General features: G+C 41.8%; 3 protein-coding genes and 1 pseudogene across 6 annotated transcripts in view; 1 reads left to right on the plus strand and 3 right to left on the minus strand.

Moving 5' to 3' along the window:
• The window catches only part of LOC135169529 (uncharacterized), a 131044-nt gene that overhangs the window by 19816 nt on the left and 83598 nt on the right, over positions 1-27630 (minus strand). For 3 of the 4 annotated variants that reach the window (XM_064134599.1, XM_064134598.1, XM_064134597.1), the window contains exon 8: positions 6838-6944. In XM_064134599.1, coding sequence (XP_063990669.1) covers positions 6838-6944 — 107 coding nt within the window. The remainder of the gene's footprint in view (positions 1-6837; positions 6945-27630) is intronic. The other variant, XM_064134600.1, reaches the window with a different exon arrangement.
• On the minus strand, positions 4010-4887 carry LOC135169777 (uncharacterized). Its single transcript, XM_064135073.1, has 2 exons — positions 4790-4887; positions 4010-4686 (listed from the first exon to the last, which is right to left on the minus strand). The coding sequence occupies exons 1-2, from the start codon at positions 4885-4887 to the stop codon at positions 4011-4013; spliced, it is 774 nt and encodes a 257-aa protein (XP_063991143.1). The 3' UTR covers position 4010.
• On the plus strand, positions 9326-11081 carry LOC135169537 (uncharacterized). The gene is made up of 2 exons (XM_064134609.1): positions 9326-9512; positions 9600-11081. The coding sequence occupies exons 1-2, from the start codon at positions 9350-9352 to the stop codon at positions 10295-10297; spliced, it is 861 nt and encodes a 286-aa protein (XP_063990679.1). The 5' UTR covers positions 9326-9349; the 3' UTR covers positions 10298-11081.
• Positions 11089-12902, minus strand: LOC135169536 (uncharacterized; annotated as a pseudogene).

Raw genomic sequence — 27630 nt, forward strand, 5'->3', positions numbered from 1 at the left:
GGGAAACCCCGCAAATAAACATGGATTGGTACAGGAATGCAAGCCTGTACCATGGACGTACTTAAAGGGTCATATTTTGTGAGTTTATGAGGCCCACAGATGTGACAGGCGGAGATCGTTACAGCCAGCGTGGTCCAGAGATGCTAGGACCACGTGACGCGATTACGGCCCAGTCCAGGGTTGAGAAGAGGTCGTTGGTAAGCAGCGTTAGACGATAGACGTCTTTTAGACGTTAGACGTGTGTTGAACAAATAGACGTGGATTTAGACGTTTTTGTGTTGTCCATTTAAGAGTGTGATTAAGACTGCTTCAAGATTGTGAATTGTATGAAGTGTGTTAAAAAATAGCGAATATAGTGTTGAAATCATTTGTACCTTTTTCCTAGAAATAAACTGTTTTTATCTTCTTAAAGTAACCGTACATATATTTTCGAGTCCCTTTATATACCCAAGGGCTGTTCGGATTTGCTTAGCAACCCAAGATTTGGGAACATTCTCTAGAAGACGTCCTTGACTCAAATGTTCTCGAATACTTCGCTTAAAGACCGGGTGAATTTTCTCTATCTTTTAAACATATTGTAAATCGTGTGGACAGAGGTTCCTGATCTTGTCGGCTATTTGCGGCTCGGTGTATACGTTTATGAAGAAGATTCGAGACTCTCATGTCCGCTCGGTGAAACCCTGACCATTTTGACCAGCAATTAAATGAAGCCCAATCGTAGCCAGTTACTATCTTCGGGATCCGATAGGATTTTTGGGACTGGGTGGGACTATCTTTCGGAAATAGCGCTTTATACAATTATGATAGAACTTCACTTACAGGTAAGTTCGTTTAATCATTTAATTGTATTCGCGCTATTTCCTTCAAGATAAGAAACGTAGATGTTTAAAGCGGGCTACGGTTGTAGATCACATGAACTGGATTATTTAAAAAAGTACAGGTATTTTATCGTAAGAAAAAATAAGATAATCTGATCTGAATTACAACATATGAACAAATATAATGCCTTCGAGATAAAGCAAAGAAGAATTGTATATAATCTTCTCGACCCTATATATCTAAAATAGTTTAGGCAAATTGGCTGTGTTCTTGCACGAGTGGTCTATCATAAAAACGAGCGAAGGTAGCAGATTTTTCTGTCCAGCCTGCTGATTTTCGAATTAGATCGATATTAATTCCCCTTCGTTTGGCCGCAGACGTGGATGCGTGTCTCGTGCTATGAGCACTAAAGATGTCCATATTAATACCACATTCGTGTAAGATATTTTTAATCCATCTACTTAGAGTTTGAGTTGAAACCCTTTGAAATGGACTTTTAAAGAAAATGAACAATGTATTGATATTCTTTCTGATATTTCTAGTTTTTGTGAGATAACATTGCAGCGTCTTAGCTGGACAAATTCTCTCATTTAGATTAAAAATGGTAGCACCAAACTTGGTTGTCGTTTTCCTACTTGCGATGTCTTAATCCTATCTGGTATTTTTATTTCTATTGACTCATCCTTGAATTCAATGTTTCTTATATCTATTAATGACAAGGTCTGTAATCTTTGGCCTGTCACTAAGGCTAAAAAAACCGCCAACTTCTTACTTAATATTTCTAAGGATACATCTGCATTTTTAAATTCTTTAATATCATCTAACACGATCTTTGGATCCCAAGTGGATTCGTACTTTGGTTGAGGTGGCTTTAGTTTCGCCAAACCCCTAAACAAACCGTCTAATATTGTCATTTTGACCAATTTCCGGGCCGACGATTAGGGATATAGCTGAGCGCATGGTATTCAGACAACCATAAGATGCGCCTTTATTAAATTCTGCAGTTAAAAACCTCATGACATTTGAAACTTCTGGATTGTAAAAACATACCTCGTCTGTTTTGCAGAAGAGCCACCATTTGTTCAGAGAACACTGATATTGTTTTAGAGAAGAATCGGTTAAGGATGATATGCTAATTTCTATTGCTTCCTCTGGGATGCCTTTTATTATGAAGGCTTGCCTGATAATCTCCCGACCACCAGGGTCATCTTGCTCCACAGTGCATGAGGTTTCCTGGTAGGGGATATCAAGAGATTACGATTTGGTTTCAATATCAAGGGTTCCGATTCCAGTAAGGAGAGGAATAGAGGGCACCAGGGTTGTGCCGGCCAAAGCGGCACTACAACTATTCCTGAAGAACCTCCAGCAATGATTTTTTGTAACACTCTTGTAACCACTGCAAATGGTGGGAAAGCGTAAAAGAAATAATCAGCCCATCTTATAGTAAACGCATCTACAGCTGACGAATCAGGATCTCGAATCCACGACTCATACTTCTTACATTTGGTATTCAAACGTGTAGCAAACAAATCAATTTCCGGTCTTCCAAACTTTTCGATTATTTTTAGAAAGGCTTTATCTGAAAGGGAAAATTCTGTCTCGTCTTGTAACCGGCGAGATTCGAAATAAGCTTCCGAATTCTCTTTTTACGCGATATATGAAGCAAATATAAATATTCCGCGCTCTTCACACCATTGCCAGATAGATTTCGCAAGTTTACTGAGTTTTTCAAATCTCACTCCCCCCATGCGATTTATGTATGCAATCGCGGTGATATTATCAATTCTCAATAAGGTGTTACAATTTTTCGAATCGTTCGCGAAGCATTTTAGACCAAAAAAGGCAGCGAGTAGTTCTAGATAATTAATGTGTTACAATTTTTCCATTTCGTTCCAATGGCCATAAGTTCTATTGTTATTGCATGATATTCCTCAACCACCTCTTGAAGCGTCTGAAAAAATAGTTAATTGATACTCTCGAATCTCTACGCTCGCCACCCCTTTTATTATATTTAGTTTCCACTATTGGAACTCTTCTCCAAGTTTTTCTTTCACTTTCATTACCGTTTCATAATCTCCATTGAATCTTTCTAAGGCTAAAAATTTCTCTCTTTCGAAATCTTTCACATGCGCCCAACTATATTTAATAGCTGGGCAGCAAGAGATTAATAAACCAATAAACTTCGCGAATCCCCTGATTTTGCATTGAGTTAAACTTTCGAATCGACGTATGTGGTGGTCTATTTTTGTTCGTTTTTCTGACGGTACCTCTAAAGTCATTTTTTCAGAATTTAAGGTAAATCCGAAGAACCCGCCTTGTTTCGAAGGAAACTTACAGCTCTTTTCTTCATTAATGATGAAACCCAAGGATTCTAGTAGCTTTACTGAGGTATTGATATTATTTTTGCATTCTCTTCTGCTGTCTCCAAAAACTCGAAGATCGTCTAAATATATAACTGATAAATGTCCTAAACTTCGCAACTGAGCTACCACTGGTTTCATGATCTTAGTAAAGACGTATGGAGCTGTATTCAGACCAAATGATAAACATTTAAATTCATAGAGTATATTATTAAAATAGAATCTTAAGTATTTCCGATCGCTTTTTTCGATAGAAACCAAGTAATAGGCGTCTTTAAGATCCGGCTTACCCATGAAACAATTGGGTGTCATTAGTTTACATGCTGTTTTATAATCTTCTAGTTTGAAATGTTTGGGCTCAACGAATTTATTCAAATTCTTAAGATTAAGGATTAATCTGCTTGTTCCGTCTGCCCTTGGAATTAAAAAAATATTTGAAATGAACTGATCGTCTTGGGGACGACAGGTGGTAACTGCGCCTTTTAGTATTAATTTTTCGATATGTTCTCTAATCAAAGGTTTTTCTTTGTATGACCAAGAAGGTTCTTTAGGACTTATGTTAAGGACTACTGTTTTGGAAAGAGGAATTTTATAGCCTCTAATCCATCCCCAAATACTGGAGTCGGAAGTTAACAACTTCCAGTTTTCGAAAAAAAACTTTTCTTTTGCTGATTGCCTGGATGGTTGCGGGGATTCTGACGATCTCCCCCCTGGTGATAATTCCAGTTTCTCTTGGCCGCTTGATTCTGACTGTGAAATTTTCGATACCCGCCTGATACTACCGGCCTGAAGGGTTGATGCCGAGGCGGGTCTCTGAAGTTTTTTGGTTTTTCAGAATTCTTCAATTTTTTTGTTTTTCAACTCTTGTCCGGATTTCCCAAGAATCTTATCCGCTTTCAGTCTCTCGCTTAATTTGTCCCCAAATAACCATTCGTCCGCGGGTGTGGATTCCAGAACAGTCTTATGAGACTGATCTATGATGGCCATGATCACTCTCTTACGAGTGAGGATTTCATCTCTCTGTACGTCAACCATTAAACGTGCGGATTCGCTGAGTTTCTTAACCAACGCAAGTTGTGCGGAAGATAACTTCCTGTTCTGCTTAATTATCTCGGTGATAGCACTCAATAAGAGAGCCAAACTAACTGTAATCTTTCTCTGTTTTTCGACTATTCTTTCGTCGCTCTTCATCGAAGCTTCGCTTAGCAATTTTTTAATTTCTTCATTAAGTTTAGGTGGGTCTATGATGACGCAATTCTTTGGTGGAGCATTATCTTTAAGTAAATTTTCTCTTTCTCCCTTTGGCAACCCTTTTTTCAAAATATCACTCAATCGTAGCGTAATGCTGTTGGGTATAGGCTGACCCAAAACTCGCTCGGTAATTAATCGGTTACCCAGCGCTTGTAGAATTTCTGTATCAAGATCCTCGATTATTTTCTCTTTATCTTCTGATGAAGATTCAGATCCTTGTTTCACCTGATTTTCTTTCTCATCTCCCCCCTCATTTCTGTATTTTCAATCTCTTTGGAAACCTGCTTCCTTGGGAGATCGTTTTCCATTTCCTCATTACTACTCTCGATTATATCAGGAGAATTTGAACGTCCGCGAACGCTATTACGTCTAGGTGGAGTACCCGTCGGTGTATCATTACTTCCAGCTGAATGAAACCAGGAGTAATTCTCCTCGTCAGAGTCACTGTCTTGCGCATTATGATTTTCTCAAATGGAAAAAACAAGACCTCTCTAAATTTGTCCTTTTCTTTTTTTTTTTTTTTTTAATATTTATATTTATACAGCCTTTAAGCTTCGGAGTCAAACTCCGTATCTGCACGAGGGGACTTGGGTAATTCTCCTCGCATCAAAGGGACATAAAGTATTCAACACCGACAGGGCCTTATCTGTTTCATGTCCTGAGGCAAGACCCAAGAACCGAGCGGATAAAGGATTTTACAACACCTAGGCGAACTGTCTGTGGTGCGTCAGTCGAGTAGGACCACCAAAAAAAAGGGGCGTAGGACGCCAGGTCACCCGGGAAAAAAACCCCAGAGCTAAGAAAAAAAACCCAAAGGGGGAAACTTCTTAGCCAAATGGAGAATTTTCGCATGTAATACCACAAGAGCTCCGAAATTATCGGATATTTCCCGATAGGTTCGTTGCAAACAAATGAACGTGTCAAGTTTTCCAGTTTAAAAATTTTTCTGGAAAACTTGACGAGCTTATTTGTTTGCAGGGAACCTTGAGGGAAATATCAGATAATTTCGAAGTTCGAGTGGTATTCGGGGGATTATTTTTTGCATCCAAATCTTGGCCGATAGAATTGCACCATGAGACATAATTTTCAACGAATTGCCATTTAATCTGTCAGATACAATTGAGGGTTACTTCAACATTTGTTTTTTTTTATATATATCAACATGCAAAATTTCCAGTGAAATTTCCAAGAATATCCGCTGAAATACCGTGTTGACTATACAAAATAACGTCGAATGGTGCAATCCTATTGGCCAAGATTTGGATGGGAAAAATAATCAATATAACACCCGCCCAGAATTTTGACTATTATTATTATTAAATTACTCTGAAATATTTTTTGGGGAATCAAAAGTAATCCAGTCAAACTGGATCGGTTTCCTCTTACATTCTTGGTTCCCCCAACATTGTCTTTCGGTCAAACCGAATGATATTTACTCATATGACACAATGCCGATTGACTTTAACGAGGATATTTAATTATTGATTGGGTTTCTATTATAGTGCGTTTTTTTTTTTTCAACATCATTATCTTCCAGTCAAAGTGAATGAAATTACTTTTACCGAATATAAGATATAACATATTTCAGGTTCAACTTATGTATCTGCTGATTTATTTATTTATTTATCATCTTATCATATACAGAATAATAGCCCTACCAAGGTCACGTGACATCAGAATCAGGGGAAATTCCAACGTGCGGGCTAATCGCCCGCTCATTCGTTTTGCAGGAGTCTTTGATACCACACGGGTTTTCTTGTGCCGTTCAACTCTTCCTAATTCGACCTATCTCGAACGTTCGACTCTATGGCGGTTTTCCCGGTAGTGCTCATCGAGGGGCAGTTACTTGTTTTCGACCGCTCAACTGTTGACTTATTCTCGGAACCGCTCATTGAGATTTTTATAACCGATATTGTGCAGTGACGAATTTTGTGTGAAATAAACCTGAGTTGTGATGATACGTGCTGAGTGCGTTATTTTTTCTGGATCTGCGCGCCTTCCCACCCACCCACATTCCCACCGATTCAGGTCCCTCATTAAATCTCACCCTTCCATAAGTCGTCTATAAAGAACAAACATACGATGTCACGAAATCACGAAAGTTCAACAAATATCCAGTTCTTAGTCGTGAACAATTTCTAATACAAGTTATTTTGTACCATAATATTTGCACGAGTCTGATTGTCTTTAGTTTATCTGTTTTTTTTTTCAAAATTAACCAAGGAAATTGATGATGATTGTCATCATCGTCATAAAAAATGCCATACAAAGCTGTAAAACGTATTTGAACATCCGAAAAAATCATGGAATCCCATATCCAATGATGCTGAAGAACATTCTAAAAAGCTAACTGAAATAATTCGAATACCTCCCATTTTTCCAAATTCAAATACTCTTAGCTACAGACCTGGATGTGTAGGTGGCATAGGCGTCTTATTTCTTTCGCCATAGAGTGGACCAACACCTCCCGGTGGTGGACCATGTCCGTGTGGCAGCAGCCTTTCACCATCACTGCTTAAACAATTCAGTCAAATGGATTATTAAAGAAAAAACAAAGTAACAGTGAAAGTGAAGCGATATCAACAATTAAATTTGATCATTTGGGTTGTAGCATTGATCTCTGGATTCTGAAACGTCAAACAATATTTTTATTTCCATATATATTGCAGAATGATTAGTAACATTAATAAAACCATTATTAAATAATTCTCATGATTTTTGCATTGTCTAACAAATCAATTGTGTAGTGTTTATCTCTATTATAATAGCATATTCCGGAATCTTTCCGTATGAACTACACGGTTAAATTTTTGGATGAAATTTTTGGTACATTCTTTTGATATTCCAGTCACATTGTCATTTCGCTGAAATTTCAAGGAATTTTGTCCTTAGGAATTGAAAATTTAACAAAAAAATCGAGAGAAATTGTTATTTTCATTTTAACAGTTTTACGAATATTGCGAATATCAATAAAAATGAGAAGAATTTAGGTAAAAAAGGCAAAGTTGGTAAATCTCCAATTGATTGAGAATTCCAGGCGTTTGTTTAAAATCTGCTCAACTATTAGGTAACTATACAGTAAATTCATATTTTATTGCTATTGATGTATTTCAAGAACTTTCGTCAATGAACCTGTAAAATGCAAAAAAAGAAATGTGGAAAATTCCGACCAAATGCAGTTGTGAATGTTCAATTGATTACAGATTCAATGAATTTGTCAAAGTATTTGTTCAATATTATCTCGCAGGGCTATTCTCTCAGTTAAATTTTAGTAGATGTTTCTTCCAAGGTATCGAAATATAACAGAAAAGCGGCATGCTAAATGCTATTCTTCAGTTTTTCTAACCTCATCATTTAGTTTTCCACCACGCGAGGAATATGATTAAATCATTTTTAATGCACAAATTACAAACTTCGGAGGCACGTGTGTGTAATTACACGCGGAGCGCCATTTCGCGTCTCCAATTTTCCGGATTTATTTTTAACAAAGAAGGTATTTATTATTTATTGTAACGTGGAATTTTGAGGCATATTACAGTTCCTCCGTCGGTCACACGATAGGGAAGGTCACTAGGCGACAAGTCGTCTCCAATGACAAAAGAAAGGTAATAATGAATAATTTTATGTTTGCAGACTTTTTTATGTAGTCAAATCCTCGCGCGCAGACACGTTTGGATGGCTCGGAGCAAAGAGCATTGACTGAAGTAGAGGTCCAATTCTGGGGGTCTTGAGTGACGCCGGCGGCATTGCAATACCTCACCACAGAAGAGGCAGGACACCACACGCAATACTGGGGTGTCTGCCCGTTTTTAATTACAAATAATTATTAATCCCTATCTTACTACACAAAATCCTCATTTTCAGAGTTTCTTTGAAACTGCCAATCAAGAAACCATTCAATTTTTCTGTCAAAAAGTTTTGAAAAAATGGTAGAACCGAACCCGGCAGTTGGGTTCCGAATTTCGTATTCCCAATCTCCTGAATTTCAAATGAAGCATCCTCATATTCACCTTTCTACCCATCTTAGTATTACCTAATGGGGAACTTGCATGATTTTTTTCATTTCTTTTTACATAGTTAATGGTCCTAATAATAGATTTTTCATGAAAAATCATTCAAAAAATCGTTTACCAATTAATTATCGATTGTTCAAAAAGTGAAATTTTCAAATGCTCCAAAAGTTGTCATGACGTCATCAGGCGGGTCCTATACTTTCGCATGTGGCGCCCTCTACCGGATCATAGATTCCTACCGTCGGTATATCAAATTTACCTAACCTTAACTGATTAAACCTATTTAAACTGATTTAACCGTAACTGATTAAAGCACTCACAAATACTCCAAAATGTCGAATGACAGTAAAAAAGTGAAAAAACAACCATACAAATATTGTTTTGTACCATCGTGTGCGAACTCAACTGTGACAACACCGAATAAAGTGTTTATAACAGCTCCTGCGTGCAAAAATATTCGATAATTGTGGTCTGAAGCCGCAGGTTATTCTCGCCCATTACTGGGCAGAAGTGAAATTTGCGAAAATCATTTCCAAGTAAGTAGTGGTTTTACATATAATTCACGTTGCCTTATTTTAAATTACATAGTTTACTTTTGAAATAACCGCTGGGAACAATCGATTGAACCGTTCCTTTAATTGTTGAGATAGCCGAAAATTGGAGATGTATCTGTCATCCATCGTCTCTAATTCTTTTCAATTAATATATAGCCTTTTTGTCTTTTAGTTAGAAGAGGATTTGGAAAATTATATGCGGTGGAAGATGACAAATTGTCCAAAAAAATTCAAAGCAGGCGCCTATCCTAGATTCTTTCCATCTCAAACGGTTGCTGAGAGTCAATCAACATCCCAACCACACTCGACTACATCCACACAATGCTCATCAGTGCAGTCCATCGGCTCTGAAATGAAATGTGCGGAGGAAAAGAAATTGAAGTGCCCAGATTCAAAGCAGCGGAATAACCCTGATGATTCCATCAATTCTCCAGCAAAACAAGAAAGTTCTGCTGGCAACATCCATAGAACCACCAGTGCAAACCCGAGTCACCGTATACTCAAGCTAGATCACAGTATACAAACATCAATAGTCACTTCCAATAAAAACATCCAGGTCAAGCCAACATGTAAGCATAACGGTACAACTTGTCGATTTCTAGATATTCCCAGCGTTCCCAGTACTTCTTTCGTTGGAAACCCACTGCCACCCAGTGTATCCGAGGCCTTACTGGATGGAGTTCTGGCAAGTTGCAGTGGAAATAATTCGTGCCCCCAAAAGTCCTTTTTAAATTCCTCAGAGAGAAAAATTGAGAGCAGCGATTCCATAAATTCAACACTCGATGTAATTGGCAGTGATATTCTCAATACTAGTAGCACACCCTCTACTAGTAATCGCAGCCTAAAACAGCATCATTTAAAAATGCATATTTATGAGAATGTCACGAAATTAATTATTGAGGATGATCCCCTGTTAATGATCGGGATACCGGAAAGTTCGATGTATGTAATTGATGAATTAATTTTGGTAACAAATATTCCTCGTAAATATATATATATATATAGTACGATGAAAAAAATTCGTCAGAAAGTTCCTTATGCAATCCTTGCATATGATTTTCGATTAAGCGAATCGCAAATATCGAGAATTTTTAAAAATACTGTGACAAAAATGGCAGAGATACTCAAAGAGTTGGTAGTCTGGCCATCAAAAGAAGAAATAGTCCTAAATCTTCCAATTCAATTTCAATTAAAATATGGACAAGTTCAATCGATAATTGATTGTGTCGAAATCCAAATAAAGCATTTAACTCATGCAGTACACCAGGCTGCAACATGGTCAGACTATAAGAAGTTGTAACGAGGCCCTTTTTGTTGGCTCTCCCCTGTCCCCTAATAATAACTTTTTGTTAGGTTTAAGTAAAATAAGCAAAAGGAATAAACGAGGTTATAAAACCTGTCATCGTTGGTTCCCACTCTCGAAACCTTCCTTCCCTTTGCTCCCCCCCCTCCCTACACCCTCACGCCTGCAGAAACACCATCGCTGCAGAGAAGAAGAAAACCCCCCATTAAGACGTCACTCACCACGTGATCCCGGAAGAGAAAGAAATCCCGGAACGACGAATAATTAGGACGAAGACATCCGATAACGAGTGTCCCCGATTGACCCCGATTATCGGTGATAATCGGGGAAGAAGAATAACGAGGATGAGGAAGCCAACACTCGCTATACAGCTGCCCCGTGCGTAAGAGATTGTATTGGAAAATATTCGGAGAATATTCTGAGGTGATAATTTGAGGAGATTGTTGGAGTGATTTTTGGAGTTTGGAGAGCTTAGTTGTGGAAGAAAAGCCGGGAGAGACGATCAGGGAGGAACGGTTCTGGTGGAGTCATTGTCGGAGGAGTTTCCCGTGTCTTCTTGGAAGGATTAGAGTAGGCGCCATCCCCGTGAGTACCCTTCAGTACCTTTCCCGCCCCAACAAATATCCACGGAACCCCTGTAATAATATTTCCCCCCAACGGTGAGCCTCTAAATTTAATAATTATTAGTTCCTGTGTGCAGGAATATTGCTAGTGCAATAATAATCCCCCTAGTGTTCAGTGATCTTTCAATCGTTCCCCTAACTTCTGCCCTCTTTTCAATTATTTAACTTTCCCCCTTTCTTTTGTTCTTTTTCTTTATATTCTTTTCCTGATTATTATTATTTACCGGTGTGTCGCAAGCTGGCTGGCCTTACCCCCCACCCTTGATTAATTGATAAGAAAAGGCCTGGAATTATACTGTGAGAATTGTTACATTTAAGCGTCCAACAATTTATTAGAATATACGGTATTTCTCTATCATATCCTACCCGAGTAATTATTCACCTCCCCCCATTATCGTTTCAGGTCCCTCCCCCAGTAAATTCTTGAATAAAATTATTGAATTCGTAAATTACCCATTTATCCCCTCAACATCGTGTCGTCACCGGGAATTAATATATTTAATTCCCCGGCCAAGGTCACAATTAATTAGGTCAAGTAGTATAATACTTGTAAGTATCTGATATCCATAACTCCTGATGGATTGATTAATTTCATCGCCTGCGGATATGGCGGTCGCTCCAGTGACATAGAAATTGTAAAAAATTCTGGATATTTGTCTGCTCTCCCTTCTGGGTCATTTATTCTCGCCGATAGAGGATTTAAACAAATTGAATCCGTGTTACACCAACGAAACTGTAAACTTCTGCGACCTCCTACGGTCCAAACAGCGGTGAAACCTACCAAAGAGGAAGTCTTAAAAACGGCAGAAATTGCAAGTGTAAGAATACACGTAGAGAGAGTGATCAGACGCCTGAGAGACTTTAAAATATTGCAACCACATGTCACGGTCGATCATAACTTAATCGATTTGATGGACGATATAGTACAGGTGACCGCTGCATTCGTAAACCTACAAAGCAAAATAACAACATGTTGATTATAAAAATTTAGACTTATTGAGATCTGTAAACCAATGTATTTTTAATAAATTAATGCAATATATTTTCAATTTTCAACCATTATTGATTTCATTCCCATACATTTTTTTATTCTTCCCGGTTATGTTGAGTCCATCAAAGCTGGCAAAATGGCTGATTCCCAAAATGCTGAGGCCTGCTGTATTAACGCGTTGGTCAAATGAGGGTCGAACTCTTCCTCAATGACAGTTACACGTTTTATTATGGGAAAACGTGGATCAGCGATGCAAAATTTCGCTTTCTGTTTCCCTGCAAATAAACATTTGTAACTGCATTTATGCTCGGAATTTAGGATTCACGGTGTTGTTGGCATAATAATTGGAGACAGTTTCGACTTTCATCGGGCACTTGACTTCAATGACAGCAGTTTTTGTTACACCATCGGGTGATGTTCCAAACCATGGGTACATAGGCGATAATAATAAGCCAGATTTTGATATTTTCTCTCCGATTAACTCTTCTACAATCTTTATGACATCTGCTTCCAACTCTCTTCCCCTCGCCATCGCATCAGTCTCTATCATTTTTCCTCCCATGATTTTTCTGAAGAGCGCTCCTTCTGTTGTACGACAACGACAGGTCTCGTAGAGAATTGAGGCTGTGATTCGGCCATATCTCATCTCATACCAAATCGGGGATTCACTCTGATCTTTCGTGCAATTAGCCACTGCCGCACAGTCTTCATATGTATAACTGTTCTGACAATAGTTCAAAAATTCATCGATGTCAAGACGATTTCCAGAAGAACTCAAAGCTAAATGATGGAGTGAGATTTTTTCCCAACTGGCCCTAGGTTTGAAAAATTCAACAAGATGATTTTGCTTTTCTTCCTGAATTCCTCGTTCTATTATCCTCTGTAAAAATTTATTGGAGTGCTCCTCGTAGTTGACGCAGGTGCCGAAATGTGTTTGTCTGGATTTATTCCTTTTGCTTTTTTGACTATCTCCCCGATGGCCATACATTTTATTTTAGATCCTACGGAAGACAATCTTGACTTCTTCCAATAACACATGATTTCAGTGGGGGATGGCTCTTCCGACCTCCGATGTAACCAACCCACAAAAGCAACTACGTGCTTGCATCCACCTGAAATAATGGGATTTCATAATTTGTCGAAACAAAATCTCAGTTATTGACTAGTTTAAAAAACATAAAGTTTACTAGGCCGTTCGAAAAAATTCAGAAGAAGTTTTTTAAAAGTAAAGGCTTAAGCTGAAAAAGGGGAAATCTTTTTGATAAACGAAAAGCAATGAAATTCTTCGGACAACTATGAAAATTATTGGTCATTTGAATAGTCAGAGGGTCAAAGATGATTACAAAAATGATTACTAAATAACTTCAAAGGTTTCAATGAACCGAATTTTCAGGGAAAGGAGAGGAATATTGTTCAAAAATTATAAACAATCAATGTGATTCTTCAATCCTCTCGTTCTCCTCATCAATCACCACACTGACAGAATGTCCTTTATCGCGAATTTTGTGTTCCGGGCATACTCGTGTGTTGAAGCGACGGCCTCATGTGGCTAAGGGGGGCAGCACCTCCTGGGCGAGCTACGCACCTGACGCGCTGTCCTTATCGCCGTTTCCGGTGACTCTTCTGGAACGTTCGAATCGAATCTGGAACATTCGATGTTTCCGGAGGTTTTTCTGCAGTTTTCAACTGCCTCATCTCCATAGGTGGGGCGAGTTGCTCTGAAGTAAATTGAAATAAAAATGAATTGATTATTTGAACGTATAATTGCATTTTTAGTATTTTTAGCAATTAGTTATTTAATCTTCGAAACGTACCTGCCGGCTTTGACACCTCTGTTTTCCGCACTCTGACACAAATTTGATTTAAAATAAACTGCGAGCATTTCCACATCCACTTTTGGTAGATTCTGAGAAGACGCTTGATCAAAATTCGCTTCCATTGTCGGTCTCATTTTTCACAGCACCAAAGAAATTAACTTCACGGAAAAACTGCTATTTATTTATACTTAACAATATAACCTCTACTGTTTGTTGACACCGGCTGACGTTTAGAATATGGAGATATAATGGGTCTCACATAAGAATAGACACACACAAATAGAGAATATTATCTTTATGAATTGCACGCGAATAAACTATATTTAACGGTACAGAAAAGCGCGGGGCCACGTGGCGTGGGTGTCCGAACCGGAAGAAGTATAAAGACTAACTAACTTAGTAACTAAAATGGCTGGCTCGTCGAATCCCCTAGATCCAGCCTCGGCACTAGTAACTGTTTGCGCCGTTGGCGCTGGCGCGTGCCTCCGTCGGTAAGGCTGGACTCTGGTCGAGGCAGATCCGCCACAACCACTCTCCCCCCAGTAACCTGACTGGGTAGAGAAGGGAACGAAACTTTTTTAGGTGGTCTAGCTGCTTTGGCGTAGGTTCTTAGAGGTAGATCCATGGTTGTCGAGCGATGTTCCTCAGGTACAACGATGGGTGGACTCGGCTCTGGAATGGGTTGTTCCTGCTGCTGGGCTGCCTGGTCTGAGTCCGTCTTGGCAATAAATGCAGGCTTGAGTCTGTCAACAGAGATTGCTTTGGCGGTGCCATTAATTTTTATTACAAAAACCCTGTCGTCCACTCGGTTGACAACCTCAGGTGGTCCGGTGTAGGGCGGGTCGAGCGGTTTTTTAACTGAATCGACACGCACGAAAACATGACTGCAGCGATATAAATCCTTGAGGATAAAACATCGTGCTTTGGTGTGATGGGCAGTGGTGGTGGGCCTCACCCGTTGCATGTGATCTCGAAATTTCTCGAGGAAGAAATTCGGGTCTGCTGGTAGGGTGAAAAATTCACCCGGAATTCGGAGTTCTGTGCCATATAGCAGCTGCGCTGGTGAGGCTCTCAGATCCTCCTTGTAGGCTGTCCGCAGTCCAAGCATGACCGATGGAAGAAGGTCTGGCCAGGGTGTTGGGGCGTTGCACATGAGCGCGTCCTTCATCGTGCGGTGCCAGCGTTCCATCAACCCGTTAGATTGCGGATGAAACGGCGTGGTGTGGATCCTCTTGGCTCCCACCATTCTAGCCAAGGCGGTGAAAAGCTTGGACTCGAATTGTGAGCCTTGGTCCGTGGTGATGCGCAGTGGGGTTCCGAACTGGGCAATCCAGTGGCTCCAGAAGGCAGTCGCAATGGTCTCTACTTCGATGTTGGCCAACGGAACAGCCACAGGCCACCTGGAGAACCTGTCTATCATTGTGAGACAGTATCGCAGGCCTTTCACAACAGGTAGCTCAATGATATCCAGGTGGATATGCTCGAACCGGTTGTCCGGGACACCTATATGGGCAGGCTCCATGCGGTTGTGACGCTGGATCTTGAATTGCTGGCACGGTATGCACTCCCTGCACCAACGTGCCGCATCACTCTTCATGCCAGGCCAAACGAATTTTTCCTTCAGCTGACGGATGGTGACTCGACTACTGGGGTGTGCTGAGGCGTGGACGACGTCAAACGCTTGTTTGCGGAGGCTCCTTGGGATGTATGGGCGAATCCAGCCTGTTGACGTGTCGCAGTAGATTGGGTGGTCTTCAGTCACCAACCGTTGGAGTTTACAGGATGAGTCCTCCCTGTCCAGCAAACTCTGGAGCTCCTCATCAGAGTCCTGGGCAAGCTGGATGGCTTCTGGGCTCAGGATCCTGGGCATGTCTATGGTATTGACACGTGAGAGCGCATCAGCGACGACGTTGTCCTCTCCCCTGACATGGACGATCTCGGTGGTGAACTGGGAGATGTAGCCCAGTTGGTTCACCTGTCTAGGGGAGGCCTTTTCTAGCCGTTGGGAAAAGGCGTAGACTAGAGGCCGGTGATCCGTCTTAATGACGAAGGGACGACCTTCCAGAATGTGTCTGAAGAACTTCACCGCGCAGAATATTGCCAGAAGCTCGCAGTCGTATGCACTGTATCGGGACTCTGTCGGGCTCGATTTGCGCGAGAAGAATCCGAGAGGCTTCCAGATGTTGTCCTCCCACTGTTCCAACGCCGCTCCGATGGCCGTATCCGATGCATCAGTCGAGAGCGTGATTGGTGCTGTGGGAGAGAGGAAGCTGACTCGAGCTGCTGCAGCGATTTTCTGCTTGCATTGCAGGAATGCTGTTTCGGCCTCCGGGGTCCAGGGTATCTTCCGCTTGTCGTTCTTCCTGTAGTCCTTGATGAAGCCGTTGAGCCACGTTTGGTCGTGAGCTGCATGAGGGAGGCATCGCCGGTAATAGTTGAGCATACCGAGGAACCTGCGAAGCTCGTTGATGGTATCAGGATTCGGAAACTCAGCTATTGCCTGCACCTTGCTCACAGGAGGAGAGAATCCCTGATGATCCAGCTTGTACCCCAGGTAGGTCACTTCAGCCTGGCCAAATTGGCATTTGGTGGTGTTGATGCTGAGGTGATTGTTCTGAAAAATCCCCAAGATGGTCTCGAGGTGTTGGAGATGCTCTTCAGGGGTCCTGGAGTACACGATGAGATCATCGATGTAGCAGGCTGCGAAGTCGTAATCTCTGAGGAGATTATCCATATGGCGCTGGAACGTTTGGGCAGCGTTGCGTAGCCCTGGGGGCATGCCAAGAAACTCGAAAAGGCCAAAGGGTGTTGTTACAGCCGTCTTGGCTATGTTCTCCTGGGCTACAGGGATCTGGTGGTAGGCCCGTACGACGTCGAGGGTTGTGAAGACCTTACACCCATGGCAGCGCTGCAGGACATCCTCGATGATAGGGAGAGGGTATCGGTCTGGCACTGTACGTTGGTTGAGACCACGATAGTCTCCAGTTGAGCGCCAGCCTCCCTGTCTCTTAGCCACCATATGGATCGGACTTGCCCACTGGCTACAAGAAGGTCTGCCGACCCCACAGCGCAGGAGGGCCTGGATGTCGTCCCGAGCAGCTTGTAACTTGTCCCCTGCAAGTCGTCTAGGTCGCTCAGCAATAGGTGGGCCACTGGTAACGATGTGGTGCGCTACCGGGCTATCGAGCTGAGTTCTCAGAGCAGCAGGTGGCTTTGTAACTTCCACATACTTTTCCAGCAGCTGCCGTATCCTTGGCGCAGGGGCTGAACTGTCGTTGGTAACGGTGGAGATGCTGAAGATGGTGGTCTCAAGAACCTCTCCGGGGGTTGTGAGGTTCGTGACTGGATCGATGAGACGTTTACGCTTGAGGTCGATGAGCAGACCGTAGTGAGTGAGGAGGTCTGCTCCAATGATGGGAACCTTCACGTTTGTGACTGTGAAGTTCCACTCGTAGTCTCGTCGCAGCCCAATGTGTAATTTGAGGAGCTGTTGGCCAAATGTGTCGATGACGGTGTTGTTGGCCGCAAAAAGCTTCAGGTCCGAGGACTGCGTCGAGCCTGGCTTCCAAGCATGAGGGATGATTGAGATCACGGACCCTGAGTCAACCAGGAAACGCTGACCCTTGGCCTTATCCCTAACGAAAAGGCGATATTCTTTAGTGGCGGCGTTGGTGTTGTTGTTGGTGTCTGAGCTGCCGTAGGCCGCCTGGACGGACGGCAGCGTCGCTAGTTCAAAGCGGACTGGTTGGGGCTGTTGAACCGGGCGCATGGAGATTGGCATTGGCGTGCCCTGTCCCCAAAACGCTCGTGGTAGTAGCAGAGGTCGCTCTGCCCTCGTACTGCAGGTGTGAGACGGCGATTACGGGAGTGCGATCGCGGTCTCCTCGCGTGAATCTGCCCCACTTTGGTAGAGAGCTGTTGGAGGACGTGGCACAGGGTCTCAATCGCCTTCTCCACAGAACTCACCCTCTGCTCGATGAGGGTGATGGACCTGGTGAGGTTAAAATCCGAAGTCATTGATGGGCCCTGCCCGACGGTGTGCGGGCTCGGCGAGTTGGGGAACGCCTGATGCTGGGACGTTGCCATGACGTAGTTGCCAGAGCTGTTCTCCATCACCGTATCAGCAGCTTCGGCCAATTGGTCCAGTGTTGAAGTGGCCTGCACGACCTTCAAGATCTTGCAGACGACATCCGGCAGCAGGACTAGCCACCTACTGCGGAGGAGCTCGTCCGAGACCTTCCCGTCGGCGAGGTCTCTCATTCTCCTCAGAAGTTGGCTGGGTTTCTGATTGCCAAGCTCGAGCTCCGTCAGCAGTTTGTGCAGGCGTCGATCCACCGACTCAGAGAACCTTTTGATAATTTGTAATTTAAGGTAAGGATACTTATCTCTGGCTGGGGGTGCCTTGATGATGTCGGAGATCTCTCGAAGATGCTGACTCTGGAGGGCCTCCAAAACGGCGTCGTACTTGCTGCTGTCGCTCGTAATTCGCCTATTACGGAACTCTGCTTCGATCTGGGTGAACCACGCGACAGGGTCTTCGCTGATGAAAGGGGTCAGCCTGAAGCTCGACAGGGCCATAATCTGTAGCTCCTCGATGGCTCGCTGGTTCATTAAATTTACCCCAAATGGTAATGAGTGGGTACCGGGGCTAGCTCGAGTACTGCCGGGTGCAAAGTCGCCGAGAGCAGTGTCGATCCCCGGGTACACCACGTTTTGATTTTGCCCCATTGTGGGGAGCGTTGGGGATCTCGATGGCTCTGTTTGTGCCCGATGTGCCTGGCTATGTTGGGGCTCCTGGTCGGTGCAGGGCCGTGTGGGCGAATATTCAAGCGGCATCGGAGGTTCGGCGTCGAAGTAGAGGCTTGTATGAAAGTGAGGTTATGTGCGTGATGGTGATCTTTTCAGATCACGTCGGGGTCACCAATTATGGAGATATAATGGGTCTCACATAAGAATAGACACACACAAATAGAGAATATTATCTTTATTAATTGCACGCGAATAAACTATATTTAATGGTACAGAAAAGCGCGGGGCCACGTGGCGTGGGTGTCCGAACCGGAAGAAGTATAAAGACTAACTAACTTAGTAACTAAAATGGCTGGCTCGTCAAATCCCCTAGATCCAGCCTCGGCACTAGTAACTGTTTGCGCCGTTGGCGCTGGCGCGTGCCTCTGTCGGTAAGGCTGGACTCTGGTCGAGGCAGATCCGCCACAAGAAAAATATCAGTGCTGTCATCTCGCGGCTACAATATGAACCCGGAGTCACCGTCTGATGACGTCATGACCGTTAAAACGTGGTTCAAAATTATGCAATTTTCGATTGATTGTTAAAAAAAAACTGCAATAAGTTAGAATGGATTTTTCACTGGAGAGTATTCCATAGGCGTTAAAATATTTATTAATACATTTATTTCTCAAATCTGGGCCGCATGCAAGTTCCCCATTGCAAAGGGAAAAAAACATTTCGGTAACGCAGAGGACTACAGCTTTATTGATGTGAAACATCTATAGGCGCACTCCTAAACCGAATCGTTGGCGTGGCGATACTTGCCGTGGCGAGCAATCGCCACGCTATACTAAGGTATGCCTATCTATATTCTGTGTAGTAGAGTGTACGGTGTGGCTTCTCACTCAGTTCGACGTTGTTGTTTACGACGGTACACATAACCTGCGTTTTATTTAATTTTTCATTTTAATTTTTGACAATAAAATATGTGTTACAGTGATAACTCAGAAGATCAAAGTGATCAACCTTGTGCAAAGAAAGTGAAACTACACTATGGTATACTACCAAGTCATCAGTAAGTAGATCGTATTTTTCAAGTCTCCATAAATGTAATTATTATATTTTTATATTTAATCAATTATATTCATATTAATCATATTAATAATTTATATAAATTATATTAATATTATCTTTAATTAAGTATTCTTTTATTATTCATGAAGGAATTAATATAGAAAAATTTATTAATAAAATTTATATTTGTAAATCTTTAGTCATATATTGCAATAATTAACTAAGATTTGAGTTCATGAGTATATTGAAGCCACACTTAAAAAAATTTTTTTTTTTTGTGTATTTTAATATCATATTTTTTAAAATATTTCAGTGCCCAACAATCATCGCAGGGATCACAACATATTCTTATTGAAACTGGACGCCACCCTGATCATTCAAACACAAGGCATACTATCAATCTTGTGTAAGACTTTATCAATCGAATAGTACCAGACTATTTTAATTTTTATCTTAGATTTTATTAACATATTTATATTTTTTTAAATATAAATGTGTGTTTATATTTTTTAATATGGAACAACAATAGATGCTGTATTTGTGAGATATCTTGATGATGTTCCGTCCAATATTTTTGTAACGGACTTTAGTTATCATCGACCAATCGTCACAGTAATACCGGCAGAAGAAACATCAAATATAACTATTACTGAAATCATGAATGAAAATTTTTAAATTGTGGCCACTTGATATTAATATCGAACTTTTATATCACATGTAAATAAATGTTTATTAAATGAAGTTACCATTTTCTGTAAGAAATTCGTAATACTTCATTTTTCCATTAGGCTATATTTTTTAAAAATTATATTTCGTCCTCGCTCTCCTACATTACAACTGTAGTATGCCTTCGGTCGGCAAGGCAGCACACGCGACTTTAGAGTTAAACAGAAAGAGAACACGAGAGGTGACCCCCACCTCTCCCAATCCTCGCGCGGAGACTTTACTTTTTCTGTCACGCGGGCTTGGTAACATACGTGTTAAGAATTGTTGTGACATTTTGTGAGTGGTCAAGATGGGAAAGAAATCCAAGAGATCTCGTGAAAGAAATGAATTGTTAGAAAGGTTGTTAAATAAAGTGCAAAAGATCGAAGAGAAACTGGAAATTCTACCAGACAATTCGGACAATGAAGCGCCGAACAACCAGCAGAATTTGGGAGAAGATATTGAGATTGCATACAAGTGTCATAGAAGAATTGGTGGATAAAATAGCTGAGGGAAACAAGGAAGACGAGCCTGACGAAGACTGGATGAAATTTGTAAGTCTTTCTTTCATGATATAAACACTAAATTAATCGAGGAGTCCAGTTAAAAAACCAAATCACAAAGAAAACATGCATATATGAAGCGACCTGTGCTTGTGTGTGTGACAAAACAGACATACCACACCACCTCCATGCTTGCTGTGTGGTACGATATGACGCATAGAGCCTGTCCGTGCTTGCTAGACGGTAAGACGAGGATATGGGTTATGGCGTTGTGTTTGAATGAGTTTTCAAAACAAACGCCGGTGGTCTCAGCTCTTAGGGGCGTTTCGACCATAATCAATGCACACCTTCATGCTGACAGAGGGGAAAAAAATTATTTTCTCTGTTTCTCTAGCTGGGCGATGATCCGACTCCGAATCAAGCAGAGAAACTGCAGATTAATGTAGAGCTATTGAAGAGATGGGTTTTCTTCTGCAAAGAAGGCTTTAAAAAGGAAGATCTGGAATCTCTCCTGAATAAATATGCCTGTGTATCGGATCTTGAAGCCCCTAAATTAAATCCACAAATCGCGGCAACAATGAAGGACGTGGTTATCACAAGAGACAAGGATATGCTGGAAGTTCAGAAGATGGCGGGAACAGCTCTCTGAATCTTTGGCTCTGTGGTCACCAGCATTTATGAGGAGAGTGATGACTTTGACTTGGAGAAGTTACTGATACGTATTCGTGACTCAGGGAAAATTCTGACTGCTATCATACATAAGCTACCGAGAGGTAAGATACCAGAAAGGCGTTCATTGAACCCGGTCATCCAGAGAAACAAAGGCTGTGTAGAAGGAAATCAAACCCGACGAATTTTTGTATGGCAAGGATTTGGCTGACAAAATAAAAGAAGCCAAGGCTCTCAATAAGATGAGCGACAGTCTGAAGGCCCCCCAAGGGGCAAAAAGAATCATGACTCCAAGCCACTCATCAAACTCCAGGATCCCGTTTGCAAGACGTCCGATGGGTCAGGCGGGATCTACTTCTTTGAAAGGACGTCTGAAATAAGGGGTATTTTCTAAAAAGAAACAACAGTTTGTCAACCACAGAGCTCAGGTGCAACAACCCTCGAGATTTCCGAACAAGATCGAGAAAACCAATTAAATAACGTAAGAGCAAGAAGATTATCCCGTTTTTATAATAATTGGACACAGATTACTAATGATAGGTTTGTATAGAACCTGTATTTCTAGATAGAACATTCCTGTCGAAAAAGATCTAATTACAGAAAACTATAGGAAATGTGAATACTCGGGATCAGACTAAGAAGCCACAAAATATTGTATTAAAGAATTATTAATTAAGAAAGCCATTAGGAAGTCTTCGGACAGAGAAGGTCAGTTTTTATCATCTTACTTTTTGGTCAAGAAGCCTGATGGTTGAAACAGGTTTATTTTAAATCCAAAAGCACTTAATAAATTCATCACGAAACAATTTGAACTTGAAGATTTAAGAACAGCAATTGAGTTGATTTTTCCAGACTATTTTTTAGGAGCGATCGATCTACAGGACGCGTATTATTTATTGCCAATACATTGTAACGGGTTATTTTATTTCGACCGTTCGACGGTGAAATTTAATCGTCTAGACGAGAAGTCACCATAGCGAAGCGAGAGTTTCTCAGGTTTGTGTCGTTTTATTTATTTATTTTGGTTTTGTTATTATTATTATGAGTCATCTCATCACCGTTCACCATTTGGAGGAGGACTGATGGACGGAAAGATCGTCAGAAGGCTGCGGATCAGATCTGACATATTAGACATTGGACGCAGTTTTGAACAGGCACCGAATTTGCCGCGCAACCGTGACGTAACAGCCGTAAGGGTGATGTCGCTAACTGACGGGTGGAGATTTCGGGACTGTACCGTGGTAGTGGGGGTTCTTGAAAAGGACAAGGATCAAATCAACTTTTATGCAAAACCTTGGACTAACTTTAGACGTCCAGAAGTTTCTTGGAAATTCCATTAAAATTATTTGTAATTTTACGGAATTTAAATTGTGGCCGTCATAATGACATTTGGGCGTCATTTTAATTTATTTGGCGATGCACTTGAATCAATTGTTAATCAAGTCAAGATGTCTGACTTGATTGAACCAATTAAATCGTCGATTTGCATGTCGATGCAAATATTGACGAATGGGAGGCCAGAGCCGATTTGGGAAGGATCATGATCGACGAGAGCACGCGGTGACGCTACACTTCTCGTTTGGACGACACGGTGAATAGCGGCAAAAATTTTTGTTTGGAAGAATTCTGGTTTTGAGAGTGGTTAAATTCGGAAAGAAAAATTGGGGATTTTGGACTTTCGAGACTCCCTTCCGAATCCTGGATTTGTGGGACACTACGGAGCCGGTGAGCTAGAAAATTGTCGTTATCATATCATAATAATAATGCTAAATTTTGTCGAGTCCCGATTTTTGAGACGTTTGGCGCCAGGCGTTGTAACGCCATTAGATTATTCGAATTTTACTTGCTTTCGGGCTTCTCCCTTGCTCGGTGGAGAGATAAAAGAATTTAATGTCGTTCAGAATAGAGTTTGGATGGTTTGAATTGAATGTCGTAAATTATTCGATGAAAATCAGTGACTCTAACGGAATGATAACTCTTGCTTCGCAAATCGTTTCTAATTCATTTTAATCGTTCAAAAGTCAGATGAGTTGAAGTGTAATTTTTGTTTTACTGGTTTTGGAAACGTCGAATATCGGACGTGTGTTCATCTCTCTGATTTTGCGTTTTAAGACATTTGGGAACTATTAAAATACCGGCGACTAAAATGGAATTTGCCGGACTCAGAAATAATTATTTTGAATAAATAGATTTCGGTTATAACGGAAAGTGAAATTGTAGCGTTTATCGACGCTCGAGTTCATGCGTAATTCGTCTGTGTTTATGTCGGACCCTTGTGAAGGTGACGGCTTGGTATTGTCTCTCGAGACAATTTCACTTTTCGTCCAAAAATTTAGAATTCATCTCTTGTTCTTAAAATTTTAGTCAGTATTATTTTGATTTAAGATTCTCGATTTTCAAATAAAACATTTATTTGTTTTGAATAATTTCTGAAGTTGGTATTTATTGTATTTTGACGTCGCTAGAGCGACTTTGACTTTGCGATTATTTAAATTCTGACTTTATTATAATTCTCTGATATTGGACAAATCATTTGACTTTAATTAATTTTTTTTATTGACTAACACTTCTGTTAACTAGTCATTAGTAGATTACAGTATGAATTTTGTTTTGTGCCGAGTTTGTTAATTTGTGTATTTTGTTAATTATTTATTATCGAGAATGTTGTATTATGGAACACTGAGAGAAAGGGGTTAGATTATTAAGTAAAGAAAGTTTTCCCCGATATAACGAATTATTTATTTCAAATATTTAACCCAGTCATTTCGTTAAAATAGAAGGACAGTACTTTGGACCCAGCCGCCTCCGCGGTTGTCATACTGAGCTACCCGGTACTGTTCTGACTTTTGGTTATTTTGTGGATGAGTTGTTTTTGTGCGTTTTCCAGAGAAAACGTACTGGCGCTCAACTCCGTGGGTTTTGGTGGTCGCTGAGGGCTTTGTATTGTTTCACTTCGCCGCAAAGGGTGAACAATACGTCACAACATAAAGAAAGCAGAAAATACTTGCGTTTCAAGTTTGAAAATGAGTTATTCGAATTTATTTATTTACTCTTTGGTTTGTGCACATCTCTCCATCCGTATTTACGAAGGTTATGAAAGTAGTTATGAGAAAACTGAGAGATAGAGGCTTATCATCAGTAATTTATTTAGATGATATCTTATGTATTGAAGAAACTCTCGAACAATACCAAGGTTGAAGCAAACACTAAGCTTTCTCGAGTGGTTGGGTTTTTTGGTTAATTATAAAAAAACGAACCTCATCCCTTCCAAATGATGCAAATTCTTAGCTTTTGTTATTGATATCGAGAAGTACAGGATTGAACCGCCGGTTGAACAGAGAAAGAAGGTTTACGACTTACTAGAAGTCTTTTTGAATCTAGATAAATGTTTAATCAGAGAATTTGCTCAATTGAGTGGAAGCCTTATTGCATGTTGCCCAGCGGTCGAATATGGTTGGTTATACACTGAGGTCTTGGAGAGGGAAAACATTTTCCAGCTTATATTTAATGACTATTGTTTTGAGAAAAGAATGGTTATTAAAGAACCAATTAAGCAGGAGTTAGGTTTGTGGAAAGAAAACATATTTACTTAATATGTTTACTTAATATGTAGAATGGACATTTGATCGTTGGGGTACACCACAAAGTCTGATCTCGGACAACGGGACAGAGTATTGTAATAAAGAAGTATCGAGTCTCTTAAAAGCAAGGGGGGTTAAACACCATACAACTCCATTAAATCATCCCCAAGCAAACCCAGTAGAACGCGTAAATCGTACAATACAACCAATGATAGCTGCGTTTATTAAAGACCATCAAAACGAGTGGGATACTAATCTGTCGAAATTTCAATTGGCCTACAACACTGGACCACACGCCAGAACGCGAATTTCACCATTTTATTTAAATCATGCAAGGGAGGCCATAGTAAAACGCGAACGAAGAATTGTCGATGATCAATTATCCCCTGACGAAATTCAGAAAGATTGGGTAGAGAGAATATCAAAAATTGATGAGCTTCGACATAACATAGAGATATTTTTGAAAAACAAAAATGATAAACGACTTGAAAAAGAAAATTAGAATAAATCAAATCAGGTAGAAGTTAGAGTAGGTTCTGAAGTTTTTTATCCAAACAAAAAGCACAGTAATAAAGTAGAGAACTACAAGGCCAAACTAGCTCATCGCTATCTAGGCCCTGCTGTTGTTAGGAAATTGTTAGGTCCAATGACTGTGGAATTGGTCGATAAGGCTGGCAAAAAGATCGGTAAATACTATGTGACCGACTTGAAAATACCGCGTCGTAGTCTAAGACGAACATAAAATTGTAACCACAGGTTGAACGACAACGAACATCACCTCCACATGGGAGACAAAGACCACTCTCCATCAAAAGAAGTATTCAACGTCGACGAGATCGAACAGCCTATCAACTTACCAAAAACTGAAACGACCGATAACAATAGTATCGATACAGCCTTGCAGAGCCTGACTCTAAACCAGTCAAGACTTAACGTCAAAACTTTGTCGACAACCCTACAGTCAATAACCTCAACCACCACACTGGGAGACACAATAATAAGTGGGATTCAGATCGAAAACCACAATATCGAAGACCTCAAACTCACCCCATTACAACAGGGAGCCATTCCAAAAGTCTCGAAAGTCTCAGAGGATTCCTTCTCACCAGAAGCATGGGTGTTACTACATGAGATCAGCGGCAGGGAACCACCAAAATACTCCGCTAAATGGAAAATATATTCTCAGCAGGAGATCGACAACGAGAACGCCATGCGTCGACGTACACCAGGTGCATTTCTGTCCAAGGTAAAGTCTCCATCTACTGCCAGCAATCAAATCAACGGACGACCCTCAAGTCCTTCTCGCCCAATCAGTAACGGTACACCCAGCTCCGGTACCAAAATCGACACCCTTCTCCGAGTTTCTCGAAGAACACAATATCACATCGATCACAGCTGCAGAGAATGGCCGGCCACAGTACCTGCTCAATGACGACCAATTGAAGCAGCTCATAATCGGCCGCGCTAAAACGCTTGTGGCCAAGATGGACGCAAAGAAAGTCGACAGAGGGACTCAAACCCTACGTGAACCAATCAGGCAAGCAACACACGGTGCGTTGCCTCAACTGTGGTGCTGGACACCATTACATCAAATGTCAGCTGCCCTTACATCCAGGATTCTGCCACGTCTGTGGTGCCAAAGGGTATGATGCAGAGGATTGCCCCTACCCCCATGGGGCACCTGCCCCCAGGAGTGAGACTGGTAGCCTTCGCTGATGACGTTGCGGTGGTCATCGTGGGCAAGCACCTGGAGGACATTGGCTTGACCTTTGAGAGGGCATTTGAAAGGATCAGCATCTCGATGGACTCAGTCGGTTTGTGCTTGGCGGAGCATAAGACGGAGGCGGTGCTGATCTCCGGGCGTAGGGTTCTGGAAGGAATCACGCTGAGAGCTGGGGATGCTCACATCACCTCCAAACCATACATCAAGTACTTGGGGGTGATGATTGATGCAAGACTCAGCTTCAGGCATCATGTGGAGTACGCAGCGTCCAAAGCCTCGGAGGTGCGGACGGCACTGGCACGACTCATGCCAAATGTTGGGGGCCCGAAGCAGAGGCGGAGAGCGCTGCTGGCATCGGTGGTCACGTCAGTCCTGACGTATGCCATCCCCATCTGGGCCGCGGCCCTGAAGGTGAAGGAGGTCAGACGCAGGATGGTGTCTGGGCAGAGGCTGAGCGCACTCAGGGTGGCCAGTGCCTTCCGGACCGTGTCGGAGCGCGCCATCGTGGTCATAGCCGGTATGATGCCGATAGAAATATTGGCGCAGCAGCGCGTGGCGCTATACCGGTCGAGGGGAGCAAGGGAAGTGCAGCTGACGTGGGGAGCTTCCGAGTCGGGTCGCGAGGAGGCGCCAGATTTGGAGGAGGTGTCCTACAAGAGCTTCGAGGAGTGGCAGGAGAAATGGTCCACCTCGACGAAAGGGAGATGGACGTATCGCCTGATCCCTGAGGTCTACGCCTGGGTCCGTCGACAGCATGGAGAGGTGAACTACTACCTCACCCAGCTGTTGTCGGGGCATGGCTGCTTCAGGGGATATCTGCATAGATTTGGCTATGAGGATTCACCTGACTGCCCTGCCTGCCCGGGCGTAGTGGAAGACGCTGAGCACGTCTTCTTTGTCTGCCCGCGATTTGCAA

This window comes from Diachasmimorpha longicaudata, chromosome 15 (genome assembly GCF_034640455.1).
Source record: "Diachasmimorpha longicaudata isolate KC_UGA_2023 chromosome 15, iyDiaLong2, whole genome shotgun sequence".
Classification (NCBI taxonomy): Eukaryota; Metazoa; Arthropoda; class Insecta; order Hymenoptera; family Braconidae; genus Diachasmimorpha; species Diachasmimorpha longicaudata.